At 41.8% G+C, this 20,302-nt stretch overlaps 1 protein-coding gene across 1 annotated transcript in view; it reads left to right on the top strand.

Moving 5' to 3' along the window:
* The window catches only part of LOC126328907 (cytoplasmic dynein 2 heavy chain 1), a 906,666-nt gene that overhangs the window by 631,241 nt on the left and 255,123 nt on the right, over positions 1 to 20,302 (top strand). Inside the window, exons 50-52 of the mRNA XM_049996078.1 lie at positions 6,868 to 6,976; positions 9,605 to 9,770; positions 9,898 to 10,105. Of these exons, the coding sequence (XP_049852035.1) occupies positions 6,868 to 6,976; positions 9,605 to 9,770; positions 9,898 to 10,105 (483 nt within the window). The remainder of the gene's footprint in view (positions 1 to 6,867; positions 6,977 to 9,604; positions 9,771 to 9,897; positions 10,106 to 20,302) is intronic.

Raw genomic sequence — 20,302 nt, 5'->3', positions numbered from 1 at the left:
GGTGACAAACTTCATGCCAGACAGAATGCATTCATCAGACTGTAGGAAGAAAATATGCTTGGTTATTATGTGAATGCACACCATTCAGACTGCAACACATATTTATCCATTGTAGGGAGTGTGTACAACTCTTAAGTACACACAAGCACAGGATTGTCATCACTCAAGCTGGTGTATAGAAAAAAGATTCCATCGCCGTTAAACATGATTGGATATAAATGAGGCAGGAATAGAGCATCAGTCTGAGAATTTGGAAGATAAGTGGGCAAAATATCGAGAAAAGCACAGTGAGCGAATAGGAAGGCATTATAGAACCAAGAAGATGCGGTGAAGTGACTGAGAATGTTACTGCAGTATGAAATAGGACAAAAGGTTGCCTTTTATAAGGTATGTAACCTTACTTCAAGAAATTAGGTTCTTGAGTCCATATAGTCTGAAGGGGAAAATGAAGAATTTTGTGACACAGTAGCAGGGCCCCTACCAAGTGACTGAGACCATTTCACTGTAAATGTAAAGCTACAATGGCCAACATGGTCATCAATTGTGCATGTTGTGTGTCTAGAGCCATTCAGTGGTGTACCAGAGTGATTCCACGGGCGGTGGAAATGAAAGTGAGGAAAGACTAAGAGAAATAGAGATGAGGGGATGAACTACAGAAATACCTCGTGCTCAGTATGCATTGAGACAATGGAAATAATTGATATGTATTGTGTTTTTTTTTTTCTCTGGTGTGTAGTATAGGTTGTTATCGCTGTTTCACATAAGGTTGCATGTTTTTGTTAGGGTAGGATGTATCTATAGTGTATTGAGATGTGGCAGGCTTCTTAGGGGAGTGGAGGTAATACTGGTCCTCAGGTTTCCATGTGTATAAAGGGCCAGAGGAGAAGAGTGCTAGATTCGGCAGTGCTGTAAGTCATAGTCAGAGGCAGAGCAGGGGCACTTTATACTCATCACCTGGATGAAAGAGTTACATTTTCCAGGCAACAAGACTTAGTGTTATCCAGTACAGATGGTCATTGAGTTTAGTGTAGCGTAGAAAAATTTTGTAGACAGAGTTCTGGAATATTTTGAACAGTTCTAGCACTGGATTTTTTTTTCTTTTTAAAGAAGAAGGTGTTTTTTGCTGTAAACAGTGTTTCCCCTGTGCCTATCATCCTGTCAGCACCACTCACTGAGCCCCTGCCCCATCCCTGAGTGCACTTGCACTCTTCAGAATTCTTACATTTTCTTTAAGTCTCAGGGTACTTCCTGTGTATTATATATCTTACGCAATGTGAATATTCAGTTTGTTTCCTCTTCCCCTTCTGGGTGCTTCACTATTTTGCTGGGCAGTGCAAAAATTAAACATTGAGAAGTATTATCAGTTTAGCATTATGGTAGTGAGGAATGGACTTTTAATGAAAAAGACTTTTTATAAAATGAGAGTGGCTGAGCAGGCAATGCCGCAAGATGGTGTGTCAGAGGTTGTATTGATATCCAACCGTGTGTTCTGGGTGTTTCACCTTTTTGTCAAGCTATCTAATTTTTATTATTTTAAATTCATTGTGCCATTGTCTTCAGTTGATCTAAGTAAGCAAATTCATAAAATGATTATGTAAGTACAATGTTAATTTGTGTGACCTTCTTTGCAATTTGTTGATTTCACACTATTTTAACCCTAATCTGACTGACGTTCAAGCCTACCTTCAAATGTGCTCTATTAAGTTCTTCCATTATTTGTAGGGGCACTTTTATTATTAAAATATAACTAGTTCGCATATGTGCCATCAACACATATTGCTTTAAATTTTTCCAAGCTTATAGACATGAAATCTGTTTGTAGATGTGCTGAGATGGTTTTACTAATTTGGTCTCTCTTGGTCTGACTTCTCTTTCCATTTTGATTTTTCCACTACTCTATGAACTCTTGTGCTAGTAAATGTATTAATTTAAGTTGAATTAGTGTTTCATTTTCCTAGGGTTGTTATTATGAATTTGGTTACAGCACGCTCAAAATTTAAAAATCCCAGGCACAGTTGTAATACATACACACTTCTCCAATCTGTAATTTCATTCATAACTACCAGATGGTCTATTGTGCTGTATGCACTTGTATAGCCAATTTGTTTCTTGTTTGGTGATAATCCAATGTCTATTCTGTAAATTATTTGGCAAGTTACCCTTGTATTACAATTTCTCCACTCTCACACATTTTTGCTCGACAGACCTAAGCTGTGCCTCACTACATAGGGATATTGTTTTATGTGACCACATGACTGGGCAGCATACTTGAAGGAGGCATGTGGAAATATGTTATTTCACTCTCTGGTGTCGATATTAGACGTTTCAAAACTTGTTCATCATGTTGTTATTAGTGTGTTATTGCAATTGAAGGTAAATTGTGGTTTTGCTTTGTTCTGTGGTTTGGAATTTTTAGTAGTTGTCATAGGTATAACAAAGAAATTCAACATTTGTCTGCTGGATGTCACTGTGGGGGATGATATGACAAGTACACATAAGTTTTTGCCACTGGATGGCTTCAGTTGGCTGAAGTTAGTTTTTTTAATTTTTTATTGTTTTTTTAGGTACATGGAGTTGCTGCATAATTTTGTTTAGTTCTTGTTTATTTTCAATGAGTAAGTGTATGATCAATTTTTTTAAATGCACATTTGTTGTTGGGTGAGTGGTTTTAGGTGGGAAGGTTGTGTTTTAGATTGATTAGAAGAGATTTTTTTTGTTTTTTTTTTGTTTCCTGGTGTTTTGTTTGTTAATGAATGGTGGATTTTCGACAGATCTTCAGTCGTAGTGTGGAATGAAGTAAAAGTGGTATTGTGAACTAGGTACTTGTGTTGTGCCTCTTCACTTAACAGCCTGAGTGTCAAAGCTATAGAGTTCACAGTCTTGGCACTAACCGAAAATTGCCAGGCCTGTAAAAACAGTGGACTCCAATGTTTGTTTCACATGTTTTTATATCCCACATGTTGTTCATTAGCTTCGCTAGTGGGGGTGGTGGCATGCAGTCTTAGTTACAGTTTGGATTCACATATGACATGAGAAGATGTTGTAGATGTTTCCATCTATTTTCACTGATGATTTCTGTGAGACTTCATTTGTGTTGCAACATCAGGACAATAATATTCTTTTCAGCAAATAAATTGATTGAAAGCAGTTTGTTAAAAGAGGATGAACATAAGAATGTTCTTGACAAGTGTCTGTGTATGCCTTTTGTTGCTGCATTTGTGGCCACTGTTGCTAGGACTTCACTCCCCAACACAATACCATGAAAATTTTTTACAGAGGTTGATTCCATGGATTTGGTGTTTCATCGTTCAGATATGTTTCTAAACAATGAAGAGATTAGAAAACTGAAAACTCAGACAAATCTACACACCTTACAAGTAACAGCAAAGAAACATATCAAAAATGAACTGAAACCTTTACTACTTTTTTTATGCAAGCCAGTGATGTTTCGTGAAATCATTGGTTACTTGGGCACCATTTTTCATTAGTTTTTTAGAAGCACAAGTATTGTCAATAATTGGATGCCAATCCTGTGATGAGTTGTAGTTTTTATCACATGTGATGAGTCGTTTGTGGTTTTCTCAGACTTTATCATGCATTTTTGTCAGTTCCAAGCAAAACAGGATCTCAACAACTCATCATTATCAGTTGTCAGCTGGCTGCTTATTGACAGTGATATGTTGAACAAAAGGTACACTGTTTATTTATACAGAACATACTCTTCTGGAGATCTTTTTGAGCAGTTGATTCAGGAAGGAGCTAGTGACGTGGGTAGGCCTACTGTAAGTAGAACTTGTCATAATGGTGTTCCGGAATAAGGACAACATGTTGGTGATGAAATGAAAAGACAAAATGGATGTTTATTCATTATCTTCAAGGCATATAGCATCATTTAGATCACATACCAAAATGAGTGGCACATAGCCTAATACTGTATCCACTTCAGATATTAGATTATGATGTAAAAATTTAATGTAACTGGATAGACAAAAAATCTACTCACCAAGTGGTAGCTGGAGAAGCTTTTGGAGGCAGTGGTTCCTCTTTCTGGCAGAAATGTGGAAGGTGGTGGAAGAGGTATGAAGGAAGAGGACTATGACGGTTTATAAAATGGGGAGAGTTGGGAAAAGCTGCCCAGAACCCAGGATCAGATGAGACTTACCAGATGGGCTGAGAAGGAGTAGCTCCCCTGACCTGGGATTCTGGGTGACTTGTTCTAAACTCGCCCCGTTTCCTAAACCTTACTCATCCTTTTCCTTTATCCTTCTTCCCAAAGAAGGATCCACTAGGGACTCCTACAGTTCAACAGACTCAAAATCATTTTGCAAATGAATTTTTTTTGTTGTACTATTAAGTGAATGTATGAAGTTCTGTATCAAAAATAGTCCACTTATTAGCAGAAGAACCTGCTGTAGAATTTTGATAATGTCATGAGCATTTGCTGTAACTCAAAATTGTGTACAATGCACTTTTTGTTTTGATTATTTTGTAGTTCACTTTTGTCTGTTCTCTTTCCTGAAAAACAGCAGCTGCTCACCAAACCTAATTTTAAGTCTTCATTTCTGGTAATTGTTTCTATAATAAAGTCATGTCACCCAAAACACAATTAACTTGTAACTGAAATCAGATACACTCATGGGTACAACATCTCTTATTACAATGTTGAATGCAATTAATAAAACCTATCATGTGCACACATGTCCTTAAGCTCAAGATATGCTATGTACCTTAAGTATATTTCACAGTAAATATACATCTGTACATAATTACAGTCATTTTCTGTGGTTTATTCGAAGTGCATACTTCTGAGAGACTCCAAAGAAAAATTGGACAGTGGCCAGGAGCTGTACACTGTCACCTGTTAAATATAAATTTAATGCTCTTGCCTGCGACACAGAAGAAACTCAAAAATTAGCAACCTTGTATTAGTAAATCAATTACTAAAATGTTATCTAAGTCACCAGAGATTAATGCTGTTCTTCAGAGCTGAAGATTATATCATAATATATTTAATGGTGTAGTGAATGTATTGTGAAAATTACTATTTACGGATTCTGATCCACTCGACTTTGATTCTGAAAAGAGATCTGAATCTCCATATGGAATTAGCAGCTATGACTGTGAGCACCTGGCTGAAATTGTTGCATCTTAAATCTGTGATATTTTCCTGTTCATATTGGATATTGAATCCTGTCAGGTCGTCACAAGTCACAATTATTAAATTTTATTTTGCGTATTGTGTCAATTTATATTTATGTGATTAATGTGTGTTATCACAGTGTGCTACTTGAATGCTAAAATTCTTCTGACAGGGGACAAATTTCTGCTGAGTTTGTGCTACATATGAGTGGGTTAAGCATGTTGTGATAAAGCAAAAATATGTATGATGATTCCTGTACATTTGAAAATAATAGTAGTATTCATAAGTATAACACAAGGAAACAAGCACACCCCAATATCCACAATGTAGCCTTACACTTGCTCTGAAAGGAGCAAAGAATGCAGCCATAAAAATGCTTGACCATCTCCATTGTAAACTGAAAATGATGGCAGATAATGAGAGTTCTAAGAAAAAAGTGAAATCATTTCTACTTGACTACTCATCCTACTTTGTATACTTCTGAATAGATTATATCTGTATGTTGTTGGGCTGCATTTTTTTATCTGATTTTATTGTTGATTAAGATAAAAAGGGACCAGTTATATAAATGGGCAGTAAGTAACCCTGGTTTCAAAGAGAAAATGTATGTTAGTTGTAAAGCCCTGAAACATTTCACATCATGGAGAGATGTCACACATATGAACTGACTAAAACACGATAACAAAAATAATCAACTGGCTAAATACACTAACAAAAATAATTAACTTTTGAGAATATAATTGGATAGGTAAAATATCTATACAGTAACCAGTGGCAAAAGAAAAATATAAAAGTTAAAGAAATGGGCAAGCTTTTGGAGCCAGTGATTTCTCCTTCTGCCAGAAATGTTGAAGAGGAAGGAAGAAGAATGAACGAAAAGGAATGTGGTGAGGTTTAGGAAATGGAGCTATGGAAAAGTTGCTCAGAACTCTGGCCCAGGGGAGACTCACCAGATGGGATGGGAAGGAAAAACTGATTGTTGGGGACTGTACCAGACGTGATTTGAAAACTTGAGAGCTTAAAGGCACCAAGTGCAGTAGTTAATAAGAGCAGAAAGCTAAGTATGTTCCATTTATTTATTATTATGTGTGTGTGTGTGTGGGGGGGGGGGGGGGGGGGGGCAGGCAGGTCACAAAACAAAAGATATAGAAAACTCAAGGGAATGAAGAAAGGAATAGTCACTGAAAGAAAAGGTTGAGACTGAACAAAGTTACGTAAACTAATGTCAAGTGGTTGCTCCACCTGTGTAGTTCTGAGAAACTGGTGTTGGTGGGAGAACTCAGGCAGCATGTGCAGTGAAACAGGTCATGACTTTCTTGTTGTGGACCGTAGAGCATGCAGAGAGTCTCATTGGTGTAAGTAATGTGACACACACTGTCCTACTTGGACAATAGCTTTTGATATCTGCGGCTCTTATAGCCAATTAATGGCCTACAATTCTCATTAAGTATCACAGATTCAGAAATATGGAGCCAAAGTATTTATTTGTGTTGTGTTACAAATTCATGAGAGTATTTAAATTTCATTGTCTTATTTTATTTCCTTTTCCGAATACTTAGTTCACTCATGATGTTGTTTTAAATAACTTCTATGTAACTGTATTTTATGGTAAATATGAGACATGGACCTTGATGTCTTCTAATAGCAAATGGCTTAAAAAAAAAATGCGGTTTATGACTGGATGGGCTCAGCAATGTGTCTAAACTTCTCTGTCCTTTGTCTTTCAGGTCCCTGGTCTTTATACTCGTGACGAGCTTGAAGCTGTTGTCTCTTCGTTGAGAGATGTTGCAGCCCAGGAGAACTATGTGGGAACTACATCTGCCTTTTTTGCTCAGAGTATGACAGTAAAAGTCATTCATTATGTTATTTTCATATTTAGTTCCTTATGCTGATATTCAAAATAAATGCATCACCCACTTTCAGATATCTTAGTTACTAGAGGTAATTAACTACTATAATAACAATAATTTCATGTGACTCATGTCCTAGTGTAAGTTTTTCACTTGGTTGCTACGTCATTGACTTGCACATTCGTAATCTACACATGTAAAGCATCTTGAAACCTCGTTGATGCCAGTGGCTGCTTCCAATAACAAATGTTACTCAGAGCATTGCAGCATGACAACAAGCATAGAAAACTGAGGTAATTCCTCAATTTAAAAACCCCTTCCATCAGCTTCAAAGCAATGGATACAAAATAAAATTAAAAAAAAACATAGAACTGAAAGTTTATGTTTTACAATTTCTGATGTACCACTCTTTCGAGATTCTGCTATATATTTTGAATCTAATGTTAGAGAGCTGCTAACATTGGTTTTGAGATCTTCCTGTTAAGAGAAAGAAAGACAGATTACATCATCAAAATAGACACAACAAAAGACCTTTTGAATTACCCTAATTTCCAGAACTGCTGAAGATAGATGTTGATTGTGGATATTGTATCACAGACACAGTCCCTTTGACTATTCAGAGATGTTACTAAACCCACCCAAAAATGTAAACAACCATGCATGAGCAGCACTTATTAGACAGTTGGGTGCAGCTGCCGATCTGTTCTAGTCATTCCACCAGCAAGAAGGTACACAGCTCATGTTGTCTGTAGTTCAACCATGCCTATACAGTCAATACCACGGTTCGATTGCGTCCGCGTTGTTACTTTGTGCCAGGAAGGGCTCTCAACAAGGGAAGTGTCCAGGCATCTCAGAGTGAACCAAAACGATGTTGTTCGGATGTGGAGGAGTTACGTAGTGACAGGAACTGTCAATGACATGCCTTGAAGGAAGAATGATGGTTCTCTAGGGCATTCAGTTTACCGGAAACCCACTCATACTGATTTGTACCTGCAAGCATCGAGTTGCCATCACCCACTGCAAACCATGAGTTTGCTTAAAACACTTGTTCATAGAGCTCACACTGTCTCATATCTAGATAGCTTACCTCAAGAACTCGCCCATCTAAAGACAGTATTCAGCGAAAAAGGTATTCCATCCAGCAGATTGACATGGCAATAACAGTTAAAACTAAGAAGCAGGAAGTGAATAAAGAGGAGAACATGCCGGAAAATTTTTTAGCGTTTCTTCCTTTCGTTGGCAACACTTTGTGTAAAATAGCAAGAATCCTCCGAAAATTTCAGGTAAAAGTGGTTATCCACCCACCATCAAAGATTGCAGACCTTGTGGGATCAGTTAAGGGCAATCTGCTACTACAAAAGGCCGGAATTTACAAGATACCGTGCCAATGTGGTATGGCTTACGTAGGTCAAACCACACGTACCGTGAAAGAATGCTGCACTGAACATCAACGTTACACCCGCCTTTCGCAGTCAAGCAAGTCCACTATTTGCTGAACATTGTATTTCTACTGGACATTCAACGGATTGTGAGAAAACAATGATTTTCTCCAAATCAACGTCTTTCTGGGACTCCATTATTAAAGAATCCGCAGAAATATCACTGGCGGAAAATCTGTTAAACCGTGACAGCGGCTACCAGCTGGACAGTGCATGGAATCCCATCATCTTCACGATTTGCTCTAATCAAAGACGACAGTCTGCGTTGATGGCCGTGGCAAACAGCAATGCAGAGGGTGACTGATTTCTGCTATTCCACCAGCGAGCGCACTGCCGGCGGTGTGGTTCATCTATCAAGTTTTCGACGCATGTGCAGAATAGTTACAGTACGCTATATATTGTGGAATGGAGGACGTTTTCGCCAATCTGCGACGGCTCACCTTGAGATGACTAGCAGGTGTCCAGTTAAAATATTGTGCAAAGTATTGAACGGCGACTGGCTGCAAGCCCGTAATTTGTTTGAACAGTCAATTCAGGGGAAAATTTTAAAATACAAATCAGACCACTGAAATGTTTCCTGGATTCCTAGAAGTGATAACAAACTGATTGTCATGTGACGTAATACAAGGTGGGTTGATGGCATTGGGAAACATGTAGCAGTAACATAGTTGTAGACTGTAATTCACTGCAAAATCTAGAGTAGCATATTGATATCATAGCAATTATATTAGCAGAACTAACAATAAATGGAGCTCACACAGTACCTGTAGATGGAAAATGAGCCATTTTTATGTATACTAATCTTTGTGCTACAGAGCTATGTATCATCTGAGACTGAGTGACTTGTAGTGAGGGGTAATGACTTGTGTACTTTGAAACGTATTATAAAGCTGTGGCATGGTTTCAGCTGGATATGCACCATGCAGTGATTCTAACATATCTTCATGTTATGGACATCATTCTGATGCAAGAGTTCCTCTCCAGGAAGAGGACCAAGCGTTTTACATTGATCGTAATATTTGACTATCACAACACTATCTTTTCCTTTTTCTCCATGATTTTATTTTAGGCTAACTGGTGGTAATAGCACAATTTCTTCAAACATCCTTCATATATCCAGTGAAATAACATGTACTCTTTGTGAAGTGAGTAAGTTATTTTGATAATGTTTCCAGGAGTCCAAAGAAATCTCCATGTGGTGTTAATGATGGATATTATGAATCCATCATTTTCACGAATCTTTGAAAGCAGTCCTGCCTTACACAAAAAGTGTAGCATTTTGTGGCTTGAAAGCTGGAGTAGGCAAAGCTTACGAACCATTCCTCAAATGTTGCTTTCCAGGTAGGTTGCCGCTCTTGCTTTTAAATAAACAAATAATTTTTAACTGAAGAAAAAACATTATATTGTGATTGCAATTCCTCTGAGTGTAAGTATATGTAAAAAAAATTATTGTGTTTTATTTGATCAGGGATGAAAAATTTGAATCAGTTGATACAAGAGGCACTCAGACAAACAGTGGAATTGATGAAAAACTTCTGAATGGTTTTGCAGCTATTCATGAACAAGCTTCAGAAAAATTGAAAACACCCATGCGCTACCTTCATTTTGTTCAAACTTTTCTTCAGATCTATAACAAAAAATATTCTTCCAGTGTCCAACAACAGGAAAGATTGAAGGTGAGTACTGTTCTCTTGAAGAATAATTTTAATTTTCTGCATACAGAAGTTTGCAAAAATGAATATTACAACTCTTGATTGCACATGTAATTGAGTCTACCCAAACTGACACAGACTGTAATATATAGATCTTTTATGAATATTGTCATTGTTAACAATTCAGAATATATGTCTCAAGTGAATGGGATGGATAGCAAAAGTCCTGTCAAAATGCATGAAGACCATAAGTCACATAATGCCTCTTCCTTTAATAAAATTTTTTTCATTTCTTTAAAAAAATGGCAGACCTCTTTCACCTATCTGTTATGTATTGAGCTGTAAGAGTTATTTACATTAAGACACTATGAGGATTCGTGGTTGGATTAATGGCTTTACAGATGCTTTTGTTAAAAACAATTGTAAGTATGTGAAATCATTAGAATTATAGCCTAATTATTTGGGTACATATATAGTAATGCACAGAGGCATCAAGGGTGCAACCAGCCCTTCTCTTCCATAGTAGTAGTAGTAGTAGTAGTAGTAGTAGTTTTAGTCAGCTGTACATCACTTTTATGCGGTGTTTTGATATGCCTTGGTTTTAAAACAATGAAAATAATGTAATTTATATATAAAGGCATTTACATACTTGAAGGTCTCATTTGACAAGGATGAAATAGGTAAGTTGGTTTTGGCTTTAATAGGAACCGTCCCACCATATGCCTGAAGTAATTCAAGGCAGCCAAGGAAAACCTAACTAAAGACGGCTGAGTGAAGACTGTGGATCATCCACCCTCCTTAACAAAAATAGAGTCTGTTTAAAACAGTACTACCTAATTCCGTCGATCCCTAGTGTACAATAGTATGTTGCAAAGAAATTATAGACTAATGTAAAAAGCTAGTGCTATACTGTCCATTCATTTCATAGTACCGATCACTGCACACATCATGCACACTATACACACATTATTTCATAATGTAACATTCATACATTATCAGTTGATATCAAGGCAACATGTTTGGATTCAGTTTTGTGTATGGTAAATTCCCATTTAGAGGAGATGAGTCATAAATAGGCACAACAAAAAGACTGTCAGCAAATGAGCTTTTGGCTAACAAGGCCTCAATCAGAGATAAAACACACACACACTCACACACATATATACATGCACACACATCTCATACACACATGCAGTCTCTGGCAGACAGAATTTTATGTATATTCTCTCTTGGTAAATGTAAGTTCCATCTAGTTCTTGTACCATGGTCATCAACACCTTTGTTCAGTGTCACTTTTGATGTACACAACTGATTGGTTAATGTACTGGCATGGTGTGGCTTAAATCCCCAGTATTTTGAACAGGTATTTGCTATGAGTTAACCTTATGCTTTTGAGTATTATTCTTATTACTCTTTTCTGTAGTTTGAAAATTGTGTTATTTTCTGCATTTGTTCTTGATTGTAAGTGTGATACATATCAACAGTATGTAACTAAAGACACTGGCTATATACATTAGCGACTGGATTATAAGGACATAACATGCTGATGACATCCTGCTTGCAACTATCTTGGTGTGCTCACACCACTTCAGTTGGTGGTGGTGGTGGTTGTTGGGAAGTTTAAGGGGGACTAAACAGCTAAGGTCATCAGTCCCCCATTCCAAAAACAGGCGAAACAAAATTTACGGAACAAGTAAAACCCGAAGGGGGGAGGAGACGCCCCTCCCCCCAGTCACTGAAAGAACACCAATGTGGCAGCGAACACTAGAGACAAGAAGAGTACAGACGAACACCGGACAGAAAGAAACGAAAGAAAAGAAGAGGGCCGGAGACTGGTTGACTGACCATGGGAACAAAAATTGGGAAAGACTCAACCATCCGAATACATACATTAAAATCTGCAACCAATGAGACACTCGAGGACAAGATACACAGAAAGGGAGAGGGACAGGTCCCCCCTAAATGGAACCATAAAAAGGACTACCACAGATAAAATTTAAAACGTTGTCAGCCATGGAGGCATCGTCGCATAAAACCAAAGGCAACGTGCCCGGGAGATTAAGTCTTCTGGAGGGTGCGCAGGCGGGGACACTCCAACAAAATGTAGGCGACCGTCAACCGGGACCCACACTGACACAGGGGGGGATCCTCCTGACGCAAAAGATATCCGTGCATCAGGTAGGTATGGCCAATGCGGAGCCGACACAGGATGACAGAGTCCCTGCGAGAAGCCCGCAGGGAGGACCGCCACACATCGGTCGTCTCCTTAACGTTTATTCGGCGAAGTCAGGCTATGCCACCCGTCATGCCACATCTGAAGCACCTTACGGCGCAACGCCAGCTGCAAATCACGAGCCGGGAGGCCGATCGCCAAAGTGGGGGCGTCAACCGCCGGTTTGGCCAGCCTGTTGACACGTTCATTCCCCGGAATGCCAACGTGACCTGGCATCCAAACAAAGACCACCGAACGACCAGAGCGGGTAATGGCAAAAACAGACTCCTGAATAAAGGATACCAGAGGAGAAGAGGCATAGCAGCGGTCGATAGCCTGGAGGCTGCTCAGGGAGTCACTGCAGATGACGATGGACGTACCTGAGCAGGAACGCATATGCTCAAGAGCCCGCAATATGGCCACCAGCTCTGCAGTAAAAATACTGCAGCCAGCTGGCAAGGAGCGCTGTTCAACATGGGCATCGTGAGCAAAAGCGTGGCAGGACGACCATCCACCAGGAAACCATCAGTGTAGACAGGCTCACAGCCTGAAAATGAGGCAAGGAGCGCAAGAAAACGGCGACGGAGGGACACAGGCGGTACCAAGTCCTTGGGTTCCCGTGCCAAGTCCAGGCGGACGGGTCATACACCAGGGAGGCGTGGGTGCACAGACCCGGAAGGGCAGCAGAAGAGGGAACGACCCCAATTCCGACAGCAGGGACTGGACGCGGACAGCAATGGAAAGACCAGACCTAGGTCGCCGGTCGGGCAGAGGGAGGACCCTGGCAGGGAAAAGCAGGCGATGATTGGGATGGCCCGGTGAGCAATGCACGTGGACAGCATAGTCGGCTAGCAGTCGGTGGCGACGAATCCGCAGCGGGCGAACCCCGGCCTCCACCAGCAGACTATCCACGGGGCTCGTACGGAAAGCGCCAGTAGCAAGCCGAACCCCACAGTGGTGTATGGCGTCCAACAACGTCAACACTGAGGGTGATGCAGACCCATAGGCCAGGCTCCCATAATCAAGCCTGGACTGCACAAGGGCTCTGTACAATCGCAACAGCGTGCTGCGATCTGCACCCCAAGACGCATGGCTCAGGCAGCGGAGGGCATTGAGGTGCCGCCAGCACTTTTGCTTCAGCTGAGTAATATGAGGAACCCATGTGAGCCGGGCATCAAAGACGAGTCCTAAGAAGCGGCTAGTGTCCAACACTTCAAGTAGGTGACCGTCGAGGTAAAGTTCTGGATGAGGGTGGACCGTCCGACGCCTGCAGAAGTGCATAACTCGAGTCTTGGCCGCAGAGAACTGAAATCCGTGAGTCAGAGCCCATGATGCCGCCTTGCGAATGGCTGCTTGCAGCCTGCGTTCGGCGACTCCTGTAGTCGTTGAGCTGAATGAGGTGCAGAAGTCGTCGGCATACAAAGAAGGAGACACCGACGACCCCACAGCTGCAGCCAGACCATTAATTGCCACTAGAAATAAGGAAACGCTCAACACCGAGCACTGCGGGACCCCATTTTCCTGTATATAAGATGAACTAGGGGCGGCACCGACTTGCACCCGGAAAGAGCGGCGCAATAAAATGTTTTGAAGAAAAGCTGGGAGCTGACCACGAAGACCCCACTTGCGCAACGTAGCAAGGATGTGATGCCTCCATGTTGTGCCATATGCCTTCCGCAGATCAAAAAATACAGCAACGAGATGCTGACGGCGAGAAAAGGCTGTACGGATAGCAGTTTCCAGCCGCACCAAATTGTCCGCAGCAGACCGGTCCTGACGGAAGCCACCCTGGGATGGAGCGAGGAGACCGCGCGACTCAAGGACACAACACAAACGCCGCCCCACCATACGTTCGAGCAATTTGCACAAAACGTTGGTGAGGGTAATGGGACGATAGCTGTCCACCGCCAGAGGTTCTGCACCGGGCTTCAAGATGGGGACGATAACACCCTCTCCCCATTGCGGCGGGAACACGCCCTCGCTCCAAATGCTGTTAAAGATGGTGAGGATGTGTCTCTGGCAGTCCCCGGAGAGATGCTTCAGCATCTGCGCGTGGATGCAGTCCGGTCCTCGCGCTGTATCAGTGCAATCGGCGAGGGCAGTGAGGAATTCCCTCTCGCTGAAAGGAGCATTGTATTTTTCAGAACAACATGTGTGGAATGATAACAGCGTCCGCTCGGCGCACTCCTTTAGAGAGCGAAAGGCAGGAGGGTAAGTTGCAGTCGCAGAGCTCGTAGCAAAGTGCGTGGCAAGGTGGTCAGCAATGGTGGCAGCGTCCGTGCAGACAGCGCCGTCCAGGGAGATTCCAGGGACACCCATAGGGGTCTGGTATCCATAAATCTGCCGGATGCGGGACCACACGAGCGACGGGGAGACACGGAAGCCCAAGGATGAAACGTACCTCTCCCAGCACTCCTACTTACGCCGTGCAATAAGACGACGGGCCAAGGCACGGAGCTTCTTAAAGGCGTTGAGGGTCTCCAGAGACGGGTGCACTTATGACGCTGGAGAGCCTGGACGCGGACAGCAATGGAAAGCCCAGACCTAGGTCGCCGGTCGGGCAGAGGGAGGACCCTGGCAGGGAAAAGCAGGCGATGATTGGGATGGCCCGGTGAGCAATGCACTTGGACAGCATAGTCGGCTAGCAGTCGGTGGCGACGAATCCGCAGTGGGCGAACCCCGGCCTCCACCAGCAGAATATCCACGGGGCTCGTACGGAAAGCGCCAGTAGCAAGCCGAACCCCACAGTGGTGTATGGCGTCCAACAACGTCAACACTGAGGGTGATGCAGACCCATAGGCCAGGCTCCCATAATCAAGCCTGGACTGCACAAGGGCTCTGTACAATCGCAACAGCGTGCTGCGATCTGCACCCCAAGACGCATGGCTCAGGCAGCGGAGGGCGTTGAGGTGCCGCCAGCACTTTTGCTTCAGCTGAGTAATATGAGGAACCCATGTGAGCCGGGCATCAAAGACGAGTCCTAAGAAGCGGCTAGTGTCCAACACTTCAAGTAGGTGACCGTCGAGGTAAAGTTCTGGATGAGGGTGGACCGTCCGACGCCTGCAGAAGTGCATAACTCGAGTCTTGGCCGCAGAGAACTGAAATCCGTGAGTCAGAGCCCATGATGCCGCCTTGCGAATGGCTGCTTGCAGCCTGCGTTCGGCGACTCCTGTAGTCGTTGAGCTGAATGAGGTGCAGAAGTCGTCGGCATACAAAGAAGGAGACACCGACGACCCCACAGCTGCAGCCAGACCATTAATTGCCACTAGAAATAAGGAAACGTTCAACACCGAGCACTGCGGGACCCAATTTTCCTGTATATAAGATGAACTAGGGGCGGCACCGACTTGCACCCGGAAAGAGCGGCGCAATAAAAAGTTTTGAAGATAAGCTGGGAGCTGACCACGAAGACCCCACTTGCGCAACGTAGCAAGGATGTGATGCCTCCATGTTGTGTCATATGCCTTCCGCAGATCAAAAAATACAGCAACGAGATGCTGACGGCGAGAAAAGGCTGTACGGATAGCAGTTTCCAGCCGCACCAAATTGTCCGCAGCAGACCGGCCCTGACGGAAGCCACCCTGGGATGGAGCGAGGAGACCGCACGACTCAAGGACCCAACACAAATGCCGCCCCACCATACGTTCGAGCAATTTGCACAAAACGTTGGTGAGGGTAATGGGACGATAGCTGTCCACCGCCAGAGGTTCTGCACCGGGCTTCAAGATGGGGACGATAACACCCTCTCCCCATTGCGGCGGGAACACGCCCTCGCTCCAAATGCTGTTAAAGATGGTGAGGATGTGTCTCTGGCAGTCCCCGGAGAGATGCTTCAGCATCTGCGTGTGGATGCAGTCCGGTCCTGGCGCTGTATCAGGGCAATCGGCGAGGGCAGCGAGGAATTCCCTCTCGCTGAAAGGAGCATTGTATTTTTCAGAACAACGTGTGTGGAATGATAACAGCGTCCGCTCGGCGCGCTCCTTTAGAGAGCGAAAGGCAGGAGGGTAAGTTGCAGTCGCAGAGCTCGTAGCAAAGTGCGTGGCAAGGTGGTCAGCAATGGTGGCAGCGTCCGTGCAGACAGCGTCGTCCAGGGAGATTCCAGGGACACCCATAGGGGTCTGGTATCCGTAAATCCGCCGGATGCGGGACCACACGAGCGACGGGGAGACACGGAAGCCCAAGGATGAAACGTACCTCTCCCAGCACTCCTGCTTACGCCGTGCAATAAGACGACGGGCCAAGGCACGGAGCTTCTTAAAGGCGTTGAGGGTCTCCAGAGACGGGTGCACTTATGACGCTGGAGAGCCCGCTTACGGTCACGAATAGCCTCAGCAATCTCCGGCGACCACCAGGGGACAGCCTTCCTCTGAGGGAGTCCAGAAGAGCGGGGGATGGCAGTCTCGGCCACAGAAATAATTGACGAGGTCAAGACACGGACCACCTCGTCAATGTCACCCTGTGGGGGAGAAGCAATGGTGGCAGCGGAAGTAAAAGCCGGCCAGTCAGCCCTGTTGAGAGCCCAGCGGGGCAGGCGCCCAGAAGAATGACACTGGGGCAGTGACAAATAGATGGGAAAATGGTCACTACCACCCAGGTCAGGATGCACTCGAATTGATAGTCTTTCCTTGAAATTTTGTTCATTACATTGTTTATAGAGGTGCTGTCTACAGTTAATTTAATGGTGTTACTTTTCCTCTTCAAGCTGAAATTCATGGCAATTGTTTCTTTTTTTATATTTAATGTCACTTTATTGCATCTTGACCAATTCTTATCTTTTTAATTAGTTTTTTCTGCAAGTAGTTCTCTTGTTTTCCCAGGGATTGCAATACTACTGTCACCATCAAAGAGAACATTTTCCCTATGATTAACACTATTGTGTTACTGATAAATATCGGGGACAGTATTGGTCCTAATATGCTCCCATGAGAAATTTAGTTTGGTTCTGATAAGTGTTTTACTGTAAGTTTAGCTTTGTTAGAGGTTTGTGTTATCTCTGCTCTTTGTACAGTATATGCTAGGTATGAGCAGTTATTAGCTAAGCATTTTATTCCTAATGCTTCTACCTTATTCAGTAGAATTTTGTGGTCAACAGATTACAAGTTTTACTTGTTTCCCATTATTATTGTACATAGTTTTATAGTTTAATACCCAGGATGAAGTGAAAAAGTCATTAAAGCCATTAGTTTTTGTTGTCATTGATCGTTTAAGGAACAACTTCCCATAGTTCAGGCATCTGTGAACAAAAAGAAAGCATCAAGTATTGTTGGGCATATGTGTGGCATACACTTTAGAAATTCAAGGAATTCTTTCTATTTTCATAGTATTTTAAAGTGTCAATCAGCATTTCAGTAAAACTGTTTATGATTGAAAGCTATATTATAGAGTGAGAAAATATTGAAAGTTTCAAATTGTGGATAAAGTTGTATTAATTATTCTCACTGCACACGTTGCGCCAGTTACCTATAAAACTCAAGGTTTTTGGTCATATCCAGCGTTGACTTTGTCAGGAAAATAAATGACTGTCAAAAGGTAACCAGTCACACAAATGTAAATTGACATAGTCATGCCAACCTAACCAAAGATTACAGTGGCTCCAAAGGTGGTACACATCTGTAGCACCACAGACTATAATATGAGACATATTCCTTTACAGTCAGTTGGAATCAAGCATCACTTCTTATCTATTAAAACTACTGACATGAATTCTGTTTTCTACAACCTCATTATAGATTTAGTCTCAATAACTTGAAACATGGGCAGGTATATGTTTCTCTACTTAAGAAATATCTTGAACATATATGACAACAGCAGATTTATCTACTTGATGTGTCAGTGATATTGTGTACATTGCTAGTAAACTGTCTGAGTTGACTATCCCATGTATCTAATGCCACTCTATGCGACGGACTATTTTCATTATACCTTCAATCGTGAACATAGCAGTGCATGTTGTGTACACTATTTAGTCTGTCAGCATCCCTTGAAAGGACATTTAAAGCTTTGTCTATGTGTACATTGCCAATTTATTATAGGAAGGGGATGTCAACACATGAAGTTACCTGCTAAATTGGTATACATGCATGATCATTATGGGCATTACTCCCACATTCAACTGCTATAATGAGACACAAAAATTGAAGGTATCCACTGTGGAGGCTGCATGGATTCAATAACACCAGTTGATGTTGATATCCACAAATAATGACCTGTAGGTACCCAATGATAATGCAACAAAACTGTGACCTGCCTTGTTGGTGGTAACTGAGATGGGTGTGCCAGACTCAGACAGCAAAGAATTATTTCCATAGAATCAATTTGGCCTTTAGTCATCCATTAGAAAGAACAGTACAAATCTCACAGCACTTTGGAGCATGAAGATGGACAGTGGAACTTCTGAGGTTGTCCACTTGCACAGATGATGTCACGGTTTAACAAGAGGGACAGAGGGTCAAATTAACAAATGAAACAACAGGAATAAGATGGCATTAAGGGAAGGCAAACATGAGATATGGCATGCAGCAAAATTCAGTGCTTTCCTGTTCTTAGTCACATAAATGATTCACTCAGGACATTATTCTTCAAAAAATGTAGTGTTTGGTGATAAAACAAGTATATTAACAAAGGGCCTGAAGCATCCGTACCACACACAGCCAGGAGAATAATGGTACACTTCCAACAGCTAAACCCTTAGTCTTACAAAAACACATATTAACCGCAGCAAAGGAAAATTCTATCTAGAAAACTAATAAAATTTGGGCAGAATTACTGGCCTATACTTCAGGAGGTTAAATCTTTAGCACTTCCTATAGCCACACTTATGTGATAATAGTATCCCAGTATTCAGAACATTAGTTTCTTCTCTGGGTAGTGTAATGTACTCTCTTTCGTCCGGGGTGAAAATCAAATATCAAGCGACAAAATTTCAGTTCATTTAAATGCTATTTCAGACCCTGAAATTATGATGATCAATTGACGACACCCCGCCAGCTGTATCTACAACAGACGATGTCAAGCTTAATATTTAGACAAAAGAATGATACATCACAGAATACTAAAACTAATTAAAATACCTTACCTTTAGATGCTGAATTTGGTCTCATTATCTTGATTCTCGCCATGGTGCATTCCATCCATCTAACATTGTTAATATTAGGTCCGGGTCTTTGTGTGCTAATGAAAACTGGTACTCGCTTTTTGTTTTACTATTGATTCTTCCTTTTTATTAATTTAACTTTTTCACAATAATTTCCATCTTCATATCACATACTATTGATAGATACTCTCTATATAAGACGACAGACTTCTTTCCGTACTCCCATCAACAGTCCACCTCACAAAACCAAGCTCTCCCCATCACAGTCCAACTAACTCACTCCAACAGTCACCTTAACAATGTCCGACTCTCTTTCTTTCACACACGAATGTCTTTGGCTCACACTGGTGCCAACATATTCTCCAGAAATAAACAAATAAAGTTCACATTATAGAATAATATAATAAAAAAGATTTGGGCAAAATTAAATACTACATACAATAATATTAAATAAAAAAATCATAGAAATGAAATTGGAGCACTGACCCTGCAAGGGCAGATGCGACTATAAGGGTGGTATCGCACTCTTCACTAGTCCGTTACATTACACACACACCCCTCGTGATTTCATGCAAAAGTATTTTGCAAGAGATCTCGACAGATACGCAAAGCAATGAACCACTGCTTTTTTCTTTTTAATTAATGTAATCTTCAGTAGTTGTCTTCTCATCTCTTTCTGCTGGTCTTCTCCTCTTGAATTTTCCCCTTAATTGCCTCATCTGTCAAATTATATCATGGTAATTTTCCTGAAATCATACAACACTTAATTAGTCACATATAAATACATTGGTATCTCACCCAGGATGCCTCTTCCCTACCATACTGGGTTTGATTACCAGAGTTCACTTACATATTTATATAATGATTGTACAAATATATTAGACACTAAAAGTAAGACATAAAAGAGATAAATGTG

Source organism: Schistocerca gregaria, chromosome 2 (genome assembly GCF_023897955.1).
Source record: "Schistocerca gregaria isolate iqSchGreg1 chromosome 2, iqSchGreg1.2, whole genome shotgun sequence".
Taxonomy (NCBI): domain Eukaryota; kingdom Metazoa; phylum Arthropoda; class Insecta; order Orthoptera; family Acrididae; genus Schistocerca; species Schistocerca gregaria.
This window is presented reverse-complemented; position numbering and strand designations above follow the sequence as displayed.